This window comes from Nyctibius grandis, chromosome 7 (genome assembly GCF_013368605.1).
Source record: "Nyctibius grandis isolate bNycGra1 chromosome 7, bNycGra1.pri, whole genome shotgun sequence".
Classification (NCBI taxonomy): Eukaryota; Metazoa; Chordata; class Aves; order Nyctibiiformes; family Nyctibiidae; genus Nyctibius; species Nyctibius grandis.
Genome location: NC_090664.1, coordinates 8983112 through 8999904, shown reverse-complemented (window position 1 = coordinate 8999904; position 16793 = coordinate 8983112). Strand labels below are relative to the sequence as shown.

The 16793-nt window shown below is 48.6% G+C and overlaps 1 protein-coding gene across 1 annotated transcript in view; it reads right to left on the bottom strand.

Annotated features, from left to right (window-relative positions):
- LIMD1 (LIM domain containing 1) overlaps window positions 1-16793 on the bottom strand; it is a 35762-nt gene that overhangs the window by 11875 nt on the left and 7094 nt on the right. Inside the window, exons 2-3 of the mRNA XM_068404804.1 lie at window positions 11931-12032; window positions 948-1015 (exon numbers count right to left, since the gene is read on the bottom strand). Coding sequence (XP_068260905.1) covers window positions 948-1015; window positions 11931-12032 — 170 coding nt within the window. The remainder of the gene's footprint in view (window positions 1-947; window positions 1016-11930; window positions 12033-16793) is intronic.

Below are 16793 nucleotides of genomic sequence, written 5' to 3'. Positions count from 1 at the left end.
CATGTCCAGTCTTTGCTCAAACACATCCAGAGATGGTGACTCCACCACCTCCCTGGGCAGCCCGTTCCAATGTCTAACAACCCTTTCTGAGAAGAAATGCTTCGTAATGTCCAACCTGAACCTCCCCTGGCGAAGCTTGAGGCTATGTCCTCTTGTCCTATCGCTAGTTGCCTGGGAGAAGAGGCCGACTCCCACTCCACTACAACCTCCCTTCAGGTAGTTGTAGACTGCAATAAGGTCACCTCTGAGCCTCCTCTTCTCCAGGCTAAACAACCCCAGCTCCCTCAGCCGTTCCTCATAAGTCAGACCCTCCAGACCCTTCACCAGCTTGGTTGCCCTCCTCTGGACTCGCTCCAACACCTCAACATCTTTCTTGAAGTGCGGGGCCCAGAACTGGACACAGTACTCAAGGTGCGGCCTCACCAGTGCTGAGTACAGAGGGACAATCACTTCCCTAGACCGGCTGGCTACACTATTCCTAATAGAGGCCAGGATGCCATTGGCCTTCTTGGCCACCTGGGCACACTGCTGGCTCATGTTTAGCCGGCTGTCGATCAGCACCTCCAGGTCTCTTTCCGCCAAGCTGCTTTCTAACCACACTTCCCCCAGCCTGTAGCGCTGCAGGGGGTTGTTGTGGTTGAAGTCCTGTCTCCTGTCGCCACAGCACGGCCACAGAGACACACTTTGAAGGAGCCATCGCAAGAGGCCACAGCTTCAACTACAGGCTCTGCAGTGCAAAACCGTGGTCTTTCACTCAGCTACTTCCAGCACCACATGTGGGTGGCCACCATGGCTGGGGCTGGCCCTGGGTAAAGGGGGAGCAGAAAGGCCAGGCAGGATTCTGGACTAGAGCTGTGTGGAACATGGGCAGAGCTGCCGGGCAGAAAAGCTGTGCATCTGCCGGAGAGGTTGAGACGTGCCAGCACAAGGGTCAGCTGTGTGCTTACCAGGAAATCTTCTTCACAGAACACCTTGCCATTGACAAAATAAAAGGCTTTTCCTCTCAGCTTTCGACCTGAGGGAAAAACACAGAGAGAAGAGAAAGGTCAGCAGAGGGCGGGGAGAAAATGTGAGTGAAAACTGGCTCCTGAGAAGTGAACAGCAATGACGACATCCAAGCATGGTCACCGCACAGCTGGAGAAGTGCACCCAACCCCAGCACGGGTCTTCCCACCCTCCAGCACAACTAACCCCGTCTCCTCTTCCATTGCTGATGAACGCCAATTGCTGGATCTCGACAACAGTCCCACCTCCGGGCAGGAGGAGGTAGCTTTGCAAGCCTGGACCACCTCCTGTCAGATTACAACACAAAATCACCAGGCAAGAGCAAGCGAGGGTACTCTGACTCACGCCAGAAAACACCCCAGGAGAGAAGCAAGGAGAAGGAAAGGCATGCAGAGGTTGATCCATTCTTGACATCGTTCCTCAAAATGTCATCTCCCATGCTGTTCCACTAGAACATGCCTTCAACCACTGCAATACTCGACCACCCGGTCTGCCTCCAGCAGAGTGCAATACCGGAGCGTCGAACACACTTCTCTCTGCTCCCAACCAGCATATTCATTATTGCAGCTGCCAACAAAAATCTGAAAGCATTTTAAAAAAAATATTTTTTTCAAACCAGAATGTCCTCACAGAGATACAATGACACAGTTTTTCCAAGAAAGGACTCTACGCAAGGGGAAGATTTATATTTACTGCAGCTTTTGTGTTTATGCCTCACATTCGCCGTCTGTTTTCAGTTCCACATAACTATGGCAACACACACTCACGCTGCCGCTACTTCTTCTAAATGCCTTGCCTTCCCCCTGGAGAAAAGGGCTAGGATTTGTTTGTTCATAAAAAGCTGCTCCTACCTCTTTGCAGCCTGGTTTCCCTATCCAGCCAGGGGTTTGAAACGCAGCCTAGCACCGGAGCGGCTCTGATTGCTCTGTTCAGTCAAGGAGCCACAAGCACGTGCCTGGAGGCAGCGCCCAGGGCAGGGAGAGCAGCACTGCCTGGGCACAGCCGGAGCAGGACCTGCCATAGGCTGGTTTCAGGGATCTGCCAGGCATTGCTGGAAGGAAATCGGAACCGAGACACCAGGCCCCAGAAGCCTCCTGCTTGATAAGCGTGTATAATTAAAAAATGATCATCAGCAGCTAGGCGTATAAACGCAGATAACGCATGGGACTGGTCTGGAGCTCACCTCTCAGTGCTTTGTGGCATGCACCTGCCTGGCAGCCTTCGACGATTAATCATGCTGGCTGCAAAGTATTAAGAAAAAGAGGAAGCCAGGTAAAATCACTTCAATAAATTAAGAGCTTTGCCATCTCCTGCATACACCAGAGGGCACTCCCAGGCTGGGAAACAACGCACACTGCTCACTGGGAAATGGAGATGCTCCAGTGACGCTCTGAAGTTTTGCCAGTGAACTCAGCCAGACCAACATTTCACCAGCAGCCCTTAGTGCCCTGCCCAGGTTTCAGCCAGCAAGGTGGGCGCAGGACACGGCAGCGTGTTTCTCAAGGAACAAGCCCTGGTTTGCCCGTGCAGCAGCTTCGTGGTTCAGCTGCAGGCGTTGCTCAGCTGTGTGTTCACCGGGTGGCACAGGAGCCAGAAGCATGCCGCCCCAACGCGCTCGTCGTCCCCCATTCTCCTTTAATCCCTGCTGGGGGCAACCACATTGCCTGGAGGCCAGCCCATCCTTGCACCAATGTGGACGTCGGATGGGACATGGAAGAAAACCCAACAAACCTGAAAGCATCCCGCTCTGACTTCTCTCACCCACTCTGATGCTTTGCCAAGGTTGCAGACACCAAAACAGGACCTGGAGCCCAAAATAAAAAGTATCTAATCTTGGACGCATTAGCTTTGTGGCCCATAACCCTGGGTGGTGCGTACTTGTACGATAACCCCTCCCGTGTGCCTGCCCGTCCACAGGTACGCCCAGCACGCTCTCCAGCAGTCACAGAGTCCTGGTTTCTGAGGAGGGGAAGGACATGCATGGGGATAACTGGGATTTGCAGCACCCTTGTCAATGGTGGCCCTAAGCGAGTTAACAACAAGCCTAACGCAGCAAGAAGTACCCTCAAAAATCTCCCGCTGATTTGAATACAGCATTGGGAATTGGCACTCCTAAAAATGAAAAACAAACAAAAAACATTATACTTTGATTTTAAATCAAACGGTAGCACGGGCTCCAGTTTAGTGCAATGGGCAGGTGCCCAAGCGACTTTCCACCTGTATGCAAAGTCTCTCCTTAAAGATAAGCTGGTAGCAGTGAGGAAAAACATACAGGTGGAGCCACGCAATGAGGAGACACTTCTTTGGACAACGGCTGGCGCACGAGCAGTAGCCATCACAGCAGAGGGGATGAGGTTTGGATTGCTGCCACGACGTCATTCTTCCATGGTGACAAAAACAGCATTTACCAGCCATTCTGCACCCGGTATATTTTTAACCCTGTGACATTAGCAGGTCAAGATTGATGGCAACAGACCTTCAGAGAAGGTGCCACAGCTGGTGCACTGTATCTGGGCTTCTGCTGCAAGCTCATTCAGCAGAGGGATAAACCCCTTTATAAAGGATTTATAATTTGGTTGCTGGTGCTACATGGGCCCATGAAGAAGAGGTGCTGACACCAAGAGCACTTTGAGGGAAAGGGGGGGACGACTTAATTACTTTCTTTAGGGAAGAAGTGGTCATTTTGACTATTTTTAGCTCCTCTCCACAACTCTCTTTAAGCCCCTGGCAGAAGTGTAAATGGAAATCTGCCCAAAAAGTGAGTAACTAGGTACCCCTACAGCCACTGCAGGAGCGGTGCATGCAGACAGACCTAATTTCTTCCTCTCCTGCTCTCAGCCTCTCCCTGCCCACATCCGGATGGACTTCTCCTCCCATCACCCCTTTGAGGTGAGGAAGCATCTCCTCATCGTACACATGGGAAAGCAAGATGCAGGAAAAGCTCACTTCCCCAGGCTGAGCTGGGGACTGTCCCAGTGGAGTGGGGAAATGCTCGTTCTGGCTGTGGCCACAACAGTAACACAAACTGTGCTGGAACTGCCCCACAGTGCAGAGCAGGGCGGCAGTGGCCTCTGTCCCTGCGCTGAGCTCCCTGCCACGGGACAGCACTAAACAAGTCCCTCTCAAAAGCGATACTTCTGACTGTGTGCCTGCGGAGGCTGGCATGGGTTTTGCTTGAACACGGAGATGCTGTTGTAATTTCACCAAAAGGAAGGACTGAGAACTTAAATGGTATATAAGGAACCACATATTGATCACTGCCTATTTTAAATGTGCATCACTTTCAATATGCATCATGATGACTACAGAGACTATATCCTTTCACAAACCAAGGAATATCAATGCGTGGCTTGCTGCCTTCAGCATCAATTGCTCTACTACGTGCCTTAAGCTGCTGGCTCCTGACTGTATTTCACTTTCATTTCACCCTGAATTTAGGTAATCTCTCACCCGAAGAAATCCAGACAATTAAAATTCTTTGGCATGTCAACCCTACCATCTTCATTCATTCTTACAAGATTTCTTGTTCCTCTTCCCGACAGGAGGTTTGAGCCTCGTGCTTTTATGTACTGCTCATCTCTAACACGTCTGTCTAAACTGTTTAGCTGTGGGACCTTCAGGATGAGCTTGAGTCATTTAAGCACCAATTTCAGAATATTTCAAGCTTAGCCACTAGTGCCTTTGTGCTAAAATAAACACACTTTGCTTAGCAGCTGATAATAGGCATACCGCCAGGCTGCACTCCCGGGATGCTGGTGGCTTTTGTCCATCGTTTTCTCAAATGACAGCGCTCTCCTTCTGAAGTTCATACAGAGAGGGGTTTACCAGGGACTTGCAACGACCCAAGGAGGATGCTGGGAGACACGTCATTTGCTTGCTGGGGAGCTGGACCCAACTTTCTCTTTTGAAGTCGCTTCTCCATTATTTATTAAAAGGACAATGGGGTCACAAACCCATGTTCAAAGACAAGAGATTGCTCTCGGTAAATGTAATGGTACAGGGCCATGTCCAGATCCCAGGGCTCTGTGGAGGTGCATGACCGTGTCGCTGGGGAGGCAGCGTGGACCTCACTCGTCACTTATCTAAGGACCATGGAGCACCCTGTGGTATCTGCACAGCAGATGGGCGAGAATCACCGCAGACTGGCAGCTGCTCCTGGGTCCCTTTCACACTGACAAGCTCGGGCCTCTGTCGTTACAAAAATCAGTCCTTCTTAGAGCACCACAGCTGTCAGATAAATCTGGACATGTGATTACTAATGGCAGGTTAAATACAAAAGGCCCAGAGGCCTCAGCCCCCCCATACCATACAGAAGACCCTGCTGCCCACCATTCTGCAGCACACGAGACCCACTGGTGCCCGGCCAGCGCACACGTTTCTGGAGCCCTCCGTGGATACTGACCTTGCTGACAGGCAGTATGATGTACTACCGTGCGCAGCAGACTAGGCTGAGCATCAGAGAGCTCTACGTCATTTCTGCCATCTGTGCTATTTCTGTTGGCCGCCATTAAAGCTGGATGCAGCACTGAGTCTGACACAGAAGCGTCAATATTTCCAGTCCGCTCTTGAACTGGGGCTGCACGAAAGGGTCACTTAGATACCTGCACATCCTCCAAACGGGGTAAACTCAGGCTGTGATCCACTGGCAGACATCCCAGGTCACATCAAAGCCTTGGTGAAACCGTGCACAGGAGGATAGGATGTCTCTTAGAAAAAACCGCGCTAAGACACAGTAGCTCCATAACCATTAAGATGTTCAGTCTTTCTCTCAGCTGTACTAGCTGTATTGTAAAATTGCAAAAAACAACTTCTGCGCTCTCACCACACATTTGAGGTGGTAAAAAAAAAAAAAAACAAACTCTGAGAAAACGATGTGATGCCTGAAAGCCAAAAGCATGTTCTAACAGCAAAGCAACCACAGGTGAAGGCAGAAATGGCTCCTCAGAGGAAAACACTGTGAAAGCACACAACTGAGCAACACCTCCCCCTTGCTGATGGCAAACCGTTGCAAGAAGATACGCAACTGTTTTTCTTTTTAGGGAAAACCCCAGAAGCTTCAAAATTCAGAGGTCTGAAAAAGTCGGCCCGGGACAAAGCAGCGCTACGATCCGGGGAGTCCCTGCTGAGGTACCGGTTTTCAACCCAGTGCCCAGCCGCTCTCTGTGTCACCCTGGGGATGGCTGTCCTGTTCCCCAAAACGCACCAAAACCAGGCAGCCGTCGGAGCTGGCCTCCCACCCCGTCACCCACCAACTGTCATCGAAACACACGGAGGCTCAGAGGAGGAAGGAGGGGGAGGCGATCTCTGTGTCCTCAGCGAACGTAACTCTGCATCGAAACTGTACCAGAGAGCGATTTTTGAACTTCCCTGGGTGTGCTTACTGAGCCACTGCTCAGAAAATTACTCACAGGTACCATTAAAATATTACCTCCTAAAATCTTTAGAGCACAATTAATCCTATGGCTGTTCTTAACAAAAACCAGCACTTTGAAGATGACGTTATAAAACAAAAAGACCAGCAAGACTGGAAATGTATTCCATTAAAGGTTTCATCCTTTTTTCTCGCATTGTCCTACTGATTTCAGACTTCCACCCAGCACTAAAACACATGCAATCGACTCAAATCGCTACCATATTGGCAAAACCCTGACCGCATCTCCTGTGTGTGACCTGAACGCTTGTACCTCTCCTCCGGAGATATCTACTGAGGACACCCGGACCATGCCAAAGCCCCTTCAGCTCAGACCCCAAAGGATGACCGCCCTGAAATCTGGCCAGGAGAGGAACAAGCACTGTCATCCTACCGTGAAAGCTGCTCTGGCGTTTCTCATCTACGGCAAGCACTTCTTGTGCCAAACAGCGGGGATTTCTCACCAGCGAGCTGGGAGACTGAAGACAAAAAGTCAGCAAGAACAAAGCAGCAATTTAGACTGGAGCGGAAACACACACTGATACCTTCCCTGTCTCCCAAACCGTCGGTAGAGCCAGGCATGGCTCTGAATCTTTTCTGAGATTACTTTTGCTAAAAAAATATATTGTTTACTATGCGGACTCTTGCACAATAATTTTATTAAAGAGATGCTGAGGAAGGATTACCAGCAGTAATTTGCACTCTCTGCTTTGAAGATCTGAGCATTTCTCATGTGTGTTGATCAGTATAGTGGTTTTATATCCAGTTACGAGCAATAAATTCTGCCTCCACTAGAAGAGCTGGTAGTTTCTGCATCTGAAGATAACCACACACATATGTGCGCCGAGGGGAAATTCACTTGGCAAGGCTGTCTGTCCTGCAACCTGAGATTAAGTCTCACTTGCAGAAAAAGGTGACTTCCTACTTGTAGAATTACCTAGCGATACCAATAAAAACAATGGCCTTGTTGTTCCAGGGGTTATATACCAATATGGGGCATCCTTATTCAACGTAGTTATCCCACAGACACCAAAAGCTGCAACGCTCTAAGTAGCCAGGCTACTAGTAGCAAGGCTAATTAGCCCAAGCAGAGGGCTACACTTGCAGATACACTGCTTCGATACCTTAGCTGCCTTGTTTAGTAAATGACCCTTGATAATCTAAACACAACTACATTGCAAAATATTAAAAAAAACCCGCACATCTATCCCCAGAGAGTGGCAAGGGCCAGCCAGCTCGTGTTATTTCAAACTCTGCCTCTGGAACAGCAGCCTGTTACCCTTACACAGACACCAACATTAATCTGAGTTTACAATAAAAAAAGAAAAAGAAAGTAATGTAGTAATGTTGACATGTCAGAGGTTGAATTCAGTAATCTGGCAAACATGCAAGGTTTCCACCTCTTTGTAATAAGGGGTCAAAATCTGGTCCTCGTTTTGGACCTTCTGCTGTAGTTTAACATCGAATCCTCCTTCAAACCACCTTGCAATCAGTTCTTTCTGACTTCCTTCCTCGCCTACTGATTTCCTTCACAGTCATCTCTGACACTTCCCTTGCACTTTTTTAGCTTTCAGATTTCCTCCGAGGATCAAGCAGCTCAAGTACAAGACCCTTATGCTCTAAATTACGCTGCCAGCAGAGCTAAAAAGGTCTGTTTTCCAGGCAATCTGCGGCAGTGGGTTATAAGCCTGGCTGAATCCTAGAGAAAACACTGCAACACCACAATAGGTCAGAGCGATACTGTCTAGTTAAATCTATATCATTTATAAGGTCTCCTTACTACCTAAATAATAAATATCAACATCTGGAAACACCTGTGTTTTTTATGTTCTGAGGAGGTATAAACAGGTGATTTAACTTATATGGCTCATGTCTAACAAACCATTTGATAACTACAACTGTTTCTCCAACAAACTGAAAAAAAAAAAAAAAACAAGACGGAAACAGACACCTTGAGCTTGCAGGAAACAGCCACATGAGTTTTGAGGACTTTTTTTTTAACCCACTTTCATGGCCCTCCTCTAAAGCAAATATAATTTATTACTAATGCCGCAGAAAGAGCCTAAAGTTTTTTCCACTCCCTCTCTGCAAAAAGCTGCCTTGTTTGTGTCTCTGCCCAGTTAACAAACAAGAAGATAAATGGGACATTTATGCCAAAGTAATCATTCTGAATCTGTTGTTTTGACCTCTAAGCCAAATTTTCTGCATTACATGCCAGTGGCTCAGATAAACCAATACATTTTTTTTCATGACAACTGAACCCTGTAACGTATGCGTAGCCCTGCTCAACAAATTGCTCTATCATTTCTCTCTGAACTTATGTGTATCAGGAAACAGAGGGTGTAGGAAATTTGGCACCACGATGTATCAACACCCCTCCTCTCCTTAGACCCTCTCGATTTTCTGTATCTGGGCAACTACCGCACATTTGGACACAAATCCAACTACAAGCAAAATTAGAAATCCTCACTAAAATGAAAACAGCAGGACAGCAGATATAAATATCTGGAGGACAATATGCTTTACCTTAATAGGTAATTTTGTATATTTTATTTATTGGAGCGGAGATATTCAGCATTCCACCAGAGCAGAAATTTTGGGATTGAAATCATGAGCAACCTTGACTTCTCAAAGACAAGACTGTACTGGCTGGCGTTCAAGGTGAGCTTCACTTGACCTTAAAAGCACTACTTACTTTTCAGCTGGAAACATAGGCTGCTCAAGATGTGCTTTGCAGCTAGACAGACAGCACCGTCCGGACAAATATTTATTTTTCTGGCAGATAAAATAGTCCCACCATATTTTCTGCAGCGACACAGATGACAGCAAGCCTGCAGGAAGGCACATGCTCTCTCTGGGTAACAGCAGGGCTGTGCGCCCTTCATTCGTCTTGCAGCCGAAAGTCTGGGGGACTGGGAAATTACCTCGGTCTGCGAAAGGAGGGATTCCCCTTGGGCTCATTTCCTCCCTGAGCATGGGGCAGGATGGCATGTACCACCCCAGGCATCAGTTGAGCAGCTGCAACGCCCAGAGGCTTGATGAATCAGAAAGTCAGCCCAGCTACGCCTTTACCAGCACAGCAAGCCCGGCGGCAAGGCACACTGCTGGGAGGGGAAATACAAACGCCCTCCCTGTGCCTCTCAAATCCCTGGAGCAAACAGCTCCTGCACGAAGGGCCCTGCAGACCACAGCGGCAGCACGGGAAACCACCTCCTGTACTGGGGGTTTCTTGTGAGCCTTGCCACTTGCAGAGGTACGTGCAGATGAGGGAAACATCGCTGTTGCGGAGGCCTCCCTCTGGCACCGCTCTCCTTCGAGTACCAGGAGTCCCACGCCACCACACACCCTCCTCTCCATCCATCCATGCCAGTCACCGCTGCGTCCAGCTCCTGCCTCAGTATGGTCGCTGCCCCAGTGGGAAGGACTTGAGCTTTCGTGAGTAATTACTCTCCTGCACGTAACAAGCCAAAAGAGTCTCTCGCTTATACTCCTGTGGCTTCCATTCCCCTTTTTTATCTCATAAGGAAACACAGTATTTTCTTCTCAGAGAAATATTATTATTACTCCCCTCCTTTTTTTTTTTTTTTTCTAACTAGCATTTTACTACCTTTTTTTTTTTTGCTTTCCATTTGAAACCCTTTTCTCCAGCACATCTCCAAAAAGATTCATCATTTACAGCCTGGGAGAGAAAATGGGCTTCACTTTGCTAAACTTAAGTTTTTTCCATCTTTCTAGTCTCACCTGACACCCAAACCTTTTCATCCTGCACTGGAAACCCCTGGAAAGGGTTGCCTTTTAGAATAAGCAGCAAATAGCTACTCTTCTAGTCCTCACCAATCCACCTCATTAGAAATGGGATTAAGCTATTTTTTAACCAAACACAAACAAACATAAACAGAAGTAACCACTGATACCTCTGCAACCACATGTGTCTCCTTAGCACTGGTTTCCAAATAAAGATGGTAAAATCCGTTCTAAAAGGAGGATCAAAAGTGTTTCTGTCTAAAGCACCAGTTGCACAGTAGTAATTTTAGAAATTTAAGACAGCTCGAACCTGCTGCTGGATTATTTTTAACAAGAGCTTTGTGTGCAAGGGCTGTTTGGAGGCTGCCCGGCCATGGAAGGCGAGAGGTCCCTGAAGGACAGCCGCAGCTACAGCCAGGAATCCTCTCCACAGGAGAAGATTTTGAATTAATTTATAAGCGAGGACAAAAGAGTGAGCTGCTGACTTCTGAGCCTTTAGGAAACTGCCACCACATGCAAACACCACTTTTTCTTTTCAGTTTTCCTGTCTTCAGTCAGATGACAGTGAAGTGCTCTACTGAAAACATAGGTGAGGCAAGGCAGCTGGTGTTGGACAGCTGGGAAATGAGCAGAGTTCAAGGTTCAGCTATTATTAAAAAGCACACACATCTTTCTATATTTATTCCCACTTTACAGCTCCAAATAAAACACATGCAGTCCTGATGAGTTTACAACTCTAAATACAACACAGGAGAAAAACCCTAAGGCTCATCTGGAAAAACCAAACTGATATATACAAAAGCACCAGAAGGATTACTATTATTTTTACTGCCACCACATATACAGCTACATTTCTAAAAACACACTAGTAGCCCTAGGATTGAGCACAACAAAATAGAAACACCACTGTCTTACAAACACAGCCACAATTTGAAATCAAGCGGCCTGTTCCTCACCCCACTTCCATCACGGACCTCCTCAAAAAGCCTCTCAAGAGGATCCATGCCTTGCAAGATGCTATACGCTCCAGCAAGCTTCATGTGTGGGTCTGAGAAGCGGCAGAAGAGCTTGGCAGGGCCAGCTGAACTATTTACCACACTTCTCGGGCAGATTTCACAGGGCTTGTCATCGCTGCTCCCAGCCTGAGACCTCTGGCACAATAACCAGCTCCCTCTCTGCAATAACCAGAAAGCAAGCTGGCAGAGACGTGCCCCTCATCTCGGGGCATGGCTCCATTTATCCGGAGAAAGGACAAGCACAATGTGTAACGTGGGTCATTCATGCACTTAGATGCTTTGACCAGAGGTCTCTCAGAAGGGCAAAACGATCACAGCGAGTAAAGGTGAGAACACCGTGAGCACGCAGTGAGAACACCATGACCGGACCAACCCTGCAGCAGTCTGACATGACAAATAAAAAAACTCTAAATGCCAGATAAGGCATATTCAGTGCCACTTCGAAAAAATACTCTTGCAAGTTAAAAAAAAACATAGCTGTAATGGAGAGGCAGAGGAATGAAAACAACCATCCCCCGTACCAGAAGGCAGACGGCCGGCACAATCCAGACTCTCTTTTCTACATGCCTTGCAAGAATCTGTTCAAAAACAAACAGCAACCACCACCACCAAGACATACAACTGCAGAAGACTCCAGTTGGCAGACAATTCAATAACCACTCTGTTTTTTCCCCCTTTAAACCGGACAAATGTTAAGCCCAAAGAGTTTGCCCCAGGACCCTACTCCGGCCGCAGGCCAGGCGAGGGGTACTCACTGCAGGCTCCACAGGTGAAGCAGCCATCGTGGTAGAGGTTGCCCATGGCCTGGCAAGCCTGGTTTGCTCCATACACCCCCTTGCTGCACTTCACGCAGGTGCCTGGAAGAGAGAGAGGGAGACAGAGGTCAGAAGCAGGACCTGGCAGGGTGGCTGGGGTCCCTGGCTGGGTGACCACACCTGTAATTCAGCACAGTGGCTTGGCAGCTTAGGACCAGGCAGTTCATTGTAGCCACAAGACGTAGGTGACATCAGCATCACCCAACCTGAGAGATGCTGTTAACAGTGGTCACGACGGTCATCAAACCTTCACGGCAAAAACCTTTTGCAAAAAAATAAACTGGACAACAACATCCGTTTGTCTACAGTGACATCTCCTTCCTTCACCTATTCATTCCCACAAACTTCGTATACATTTAAAACCACTTAATGACCCTCACAAAAGCCTGGGTGGTAGTAAGTGGTGCTCAGGGTGGTTCGCAGACCAATAGTTTCTGCTACTTATTGCATAAAATAAGTTTGTTGGTTGCAACCAATGTGAGGAAAACATGCCTTTTCACTTAGCCCCTTTAAATTTTCATGGATTTAAGACCCCACTCACATCTGCTGAAAGCCCTAAGGATTTCCCACTGAAACAGAGCTGGACTGACTACCTGAAACCCACCTCTCTTCCCTCTGTTAGCCACATCTGAACAGAGAGACCCAACGTAGGCACTACCTACAGACCATGCATCCTGCCCAGACGTTCTTCTTGCCTCTTTCAGGACAAGGCAAGAAAGAAGTCAGTTTTAAGGAGAGCATACCTGGTGGCGGTGGCACCACCAGCCGAGGGGGTATGACTCTCAGATGGCCCATGGGGTGAAGGAGAGCCAGGGCCAGTACATGTGGTCAGCTTCTGGCTATAAGCTTGCCCAAGTGCAAGTCCAAGCTGCTCCTCACACCCAGGCTTTCCTGCCACCGCCATCACCTAAAGACCAGAGTCAGCTCTGGAGCTCTAGAGGAGGGAGAAGACAACTGCGCTCAGTAGTTCAGCTCAGTCTCTTGCTGGCACAGCCAAGCACATTTCCACCAGCACATGCCCCGGTGTGGGAGTCCAACCCAAAACCCAAGCCAGGTAGACAGCGTAGGGTGAGGATTTCCACCTCACAAGGAAGCCGCTGGGACCCTCAAGGCACAGACCCGTCCGATCAGGGCGGGGAAAGGTGGCAATGGGGCAGATGCGTGGTGGCGGTGGTGGGGAGAGACTGCAGGGAGACTTTAGCACTGCAGGTTTGCAAAGGGTGTTGTGTGTTCACCTAGGGCCTCTCAAGTCTCACCACATTTCCACTTAAAGCTATTTTGATAATGCAGTAAGAAGTGACAACTGAGTTTCTCGCCCTTGACGGCATCTGCTAGCAGGACCTGCTCCCTCCACCTTGCAGGGAAAAACACAGCGAGGCTGCCCAAAACCCCTATTAGTGGCTGGGGAAAGAAAGTCCTTGTCCAAGGAAAATGACACATCAAGCCAGATTACTTACTTCAGGCATTACCCTGTGATTGCGACAGACCAGTTTTAACGCAGCATCACCCTTTAACTACTTCTAAATGAGCAACTTTAATCCGTGTTTAAAGAAATACAGATCCACCCAAAAAGGGCAGTGTGAAGGACAAACAGAAGATGTGCTTCTGTCTCTAGTCCATGACGACCCTGTGGGTGTTAATTCACCTCCAGATCTATCCTTCCACTGCTGCTCAGTTCCATTCACCCCAGCTCTTTAACTCTCTGGGACAGGGACCATCGGTCACATCTTGCTCCTACTGGCCCAAGAGGGACAGCATCATCTTGCTGGAGAGCCTTAGTCATGCTGTGGTTAATGAAACTTCATTTCTTTCAGGGCCCTGCAAGCTCCAGAGTAATTGGAAAGGTCTGGTGAAAGTTAGGAAGAAACCCAACGTTCTTATGACAGCGCTGAAAAGTAACTCCCAGCTCTGGCAGCACCACGCTGGCAGTTCCAGGATCGTTAACAATTTCTTCCTGCAGCTGATAACTGCGACCATCAGTTTTCACACTACAGGGACAGAAACGCTCAGGAGCCCTTTGCAGTAGCACACACACGACTGCTGGAAAGCAGATACTTTATTTGCCCAGACCAGACCTGCCTCTCTGTGCTGCAGCTGCCTTCATGCATTCAACCAGCACGCTGAAAGCCATCCTAGCGCTGCTCCTATCCCCACGGCGCTCAGAGCCAGAGTCCAAACTGACACAAACCTGGAGAGAAGGCTGCAGAGAATAATTAGTTACTCTGTTTTCTCCAAATCCGACCTGAACTGCAACGCTAGGTTGGCTGCGGGCCCACCCCAGCATGCGGGCTGGCACCAAGTTAGTAAAACTTGCCCGTTCTTTTCGAACCACGCAGATTTATCTCAGTTATTTATTGAATAACCAATTTAAGAAAGCAAAAGATAAATCATGCAGGCATTAGAAAAAAAAGAAGGAAAAAAAAAAGACAAGACAAAGATAAGAAAATTTGGCTTCTCAAATGGATGTTCTCCCAGGAATGCGTACGTTCAGCAGCGGCCTGAGGTGCTGTGCAATTGCCTGACACAAGAGCTCACAGCTGCCTCGCAAAATTCCCTCTCAACTGCAGCGATGCCGAGCGGAAAGTTTTGAGGGCAGAAAATCTGCTGATTTTCCTGCTCAAAGCCTTCTTTCCACGACATTCACCAAGCTCTCCACAGAACCGACGTATTTATTGCACTGCAAGTGCTGCATTTTTCCCTTCTCCGTGCCAACGAGTGGCTGCTCCAGAAAAAAATCACCAGTGTGCTCCGATTTCCTCCTTTCCAGAAAGCAGCCGGGTGACACTGCAGATGGATGAGCAGCAAGAAGCAGGAGGCAGAAGGCACAGCGGGCGCGGTGCACAGTAAAGATGCTGGCAGGCATCTAAAGCCACTATAAAATACCCTAACGCAAATCCCACAGAACGCAGAAATTACCTCTGCTGTCTCCTGTCCATCCCATTTAAGCTTCAGAGCGTAGGTGCTGCCCGTGTTGTCCCCAACGGGACAGACAGTCTGGCTGGATCCTGCAGGAGCTGCCTGGGCTCCCGCATCCTTCCCCAAACCTTCCTCCAGCTCCTGCCCCTTGACCGTCCCCACTATCCTTTCCCCTTGCTGCTTCTCTCAGTACAAGCTCCGCTTCATCCCCTGCTTAACCCTCTTATCCAGTTCTTTAAATATTGAGGCCCTTAAAACATGGAAAATAAAGTCAGAGAAGGAAAGGGCTTTTAAAAGAAATTGACAATGTTGTCTGTAAAAACTATAATGCGCTAAATTACCCAATTATGTAATAACCAGCCATGCTATAAATATTTATAGATGTCCTGTGGCAAGGCTGACAATTGAAAAATGGCATGATGGAAAATCTGTGTATAGTTTATGTTTTTACTTGTATCTGCTAAATTTTCCTCGAAAGCCAATTAAATCTCGGTAGCAATTAAAATTATTCTAGAAATAAGTTTTTACTTCTCCCAAATATAATATTCTGAAGTATTTTAAGCCACATACTTGAGCCTTCAACTCTGACTCTTAGTCCACCTCGTCTGAAAGGGGATAAAAAGGTGATGTTTTTAATTGATTTTTCCTTTCTGCTCACTCCCTGCTGCCACAATGATCCTGTTCCTTCGGCTTAGGCTACGCAGGAAAACAGCAATACCTGTTGCTGATGGCGGCCAGTCACCGAGCTCAGCCAGCCTGACGGAAGGCAGCGCAGCGCAGGCGACACCCAACCCCATCCCATCCCCAAATGGGCTCGGCGCCCTGCTCCACGCCAGCTCCCACGACTGCTTCCCGACACAGTGCTGAGCGTGCTTTCTGCTAACCAGGGCGTAGAGTTAACGTGTCAGCAGCATCGGTCCAGCCCCACATGCCGCTGACACTAGTCAGCAGCTCCGAGTAATTTTCCTGGCGTAGAGCAGCTTTTAGCAAAAGCTTCTGTCCTCAGCTCGAAGCAGAGGGATCCCGAGTAGCCGCAGCTCAGCAAGATGCCCGGTTCCTGCACTCGGTTACTTTGCCCCATGTTACAAGCGCTTATGCAAGCGCCGATCTGAGCAGACACCCCCTCCGAAATTCCGGCTTTTAACCTCAGATGACATTATTAAGGGATTATTAAGGAGAAATGGAAGGTTTCTCTTTGCCACCAGGATGACAAGCCTGAAGCACCTCACGCGCGCAGCGCCGATAAATTCACGCTCAAGCGCGCCGGCAGAATGGTAACCAGATTCGGAGAGGGAAAGGGATGGAAATTGCTGATTTCGGCTCAATTTCTGCCGGCAGGGCAGCCTGGCCCCGGACAACAAAGAGATCTCTGTTCCCTTTCGCATCATGCGGCAAGCAACCGCCCGCGCTGCAGCTGAGCGCCTGAACAAAGGGACCTTTGGGGCAGAGCTGGGACTGAAAACATGCCCTGTAAGCCACGTCCCGGCGCTCACTGTGCTCCATCTCAGCACTGCAAACCAGGAGGGTGACTGCTGGGGACAGCCTCGGCTCACGAGATCAGACGGGTCCGACGCAGACCTCACGGGCTGTCAGAAATGAAAGCGCACTCGGCACCCAGTCTAAAACATCAGTCCCACCCTCAAAGTTCAACAAGTGCTTTTCCATTTACCGCCGGACTCAAAGTCTTTAGAGATGTTTTTTCTTCTAAGTGTTGCTATTTCACACTCACCAGAAGGACCTCAGTTACTTACTGTATCCCACTCGCTAAAAATTCACTGCAAACCACTCTGAACAGCAGCATTTTCTGGGACTGGTCAGTATGACTTATTTCCACATGCCAGACATCATCTATCTACAAGCCAAGAACACAGTTGTGGGTTTTTCCAG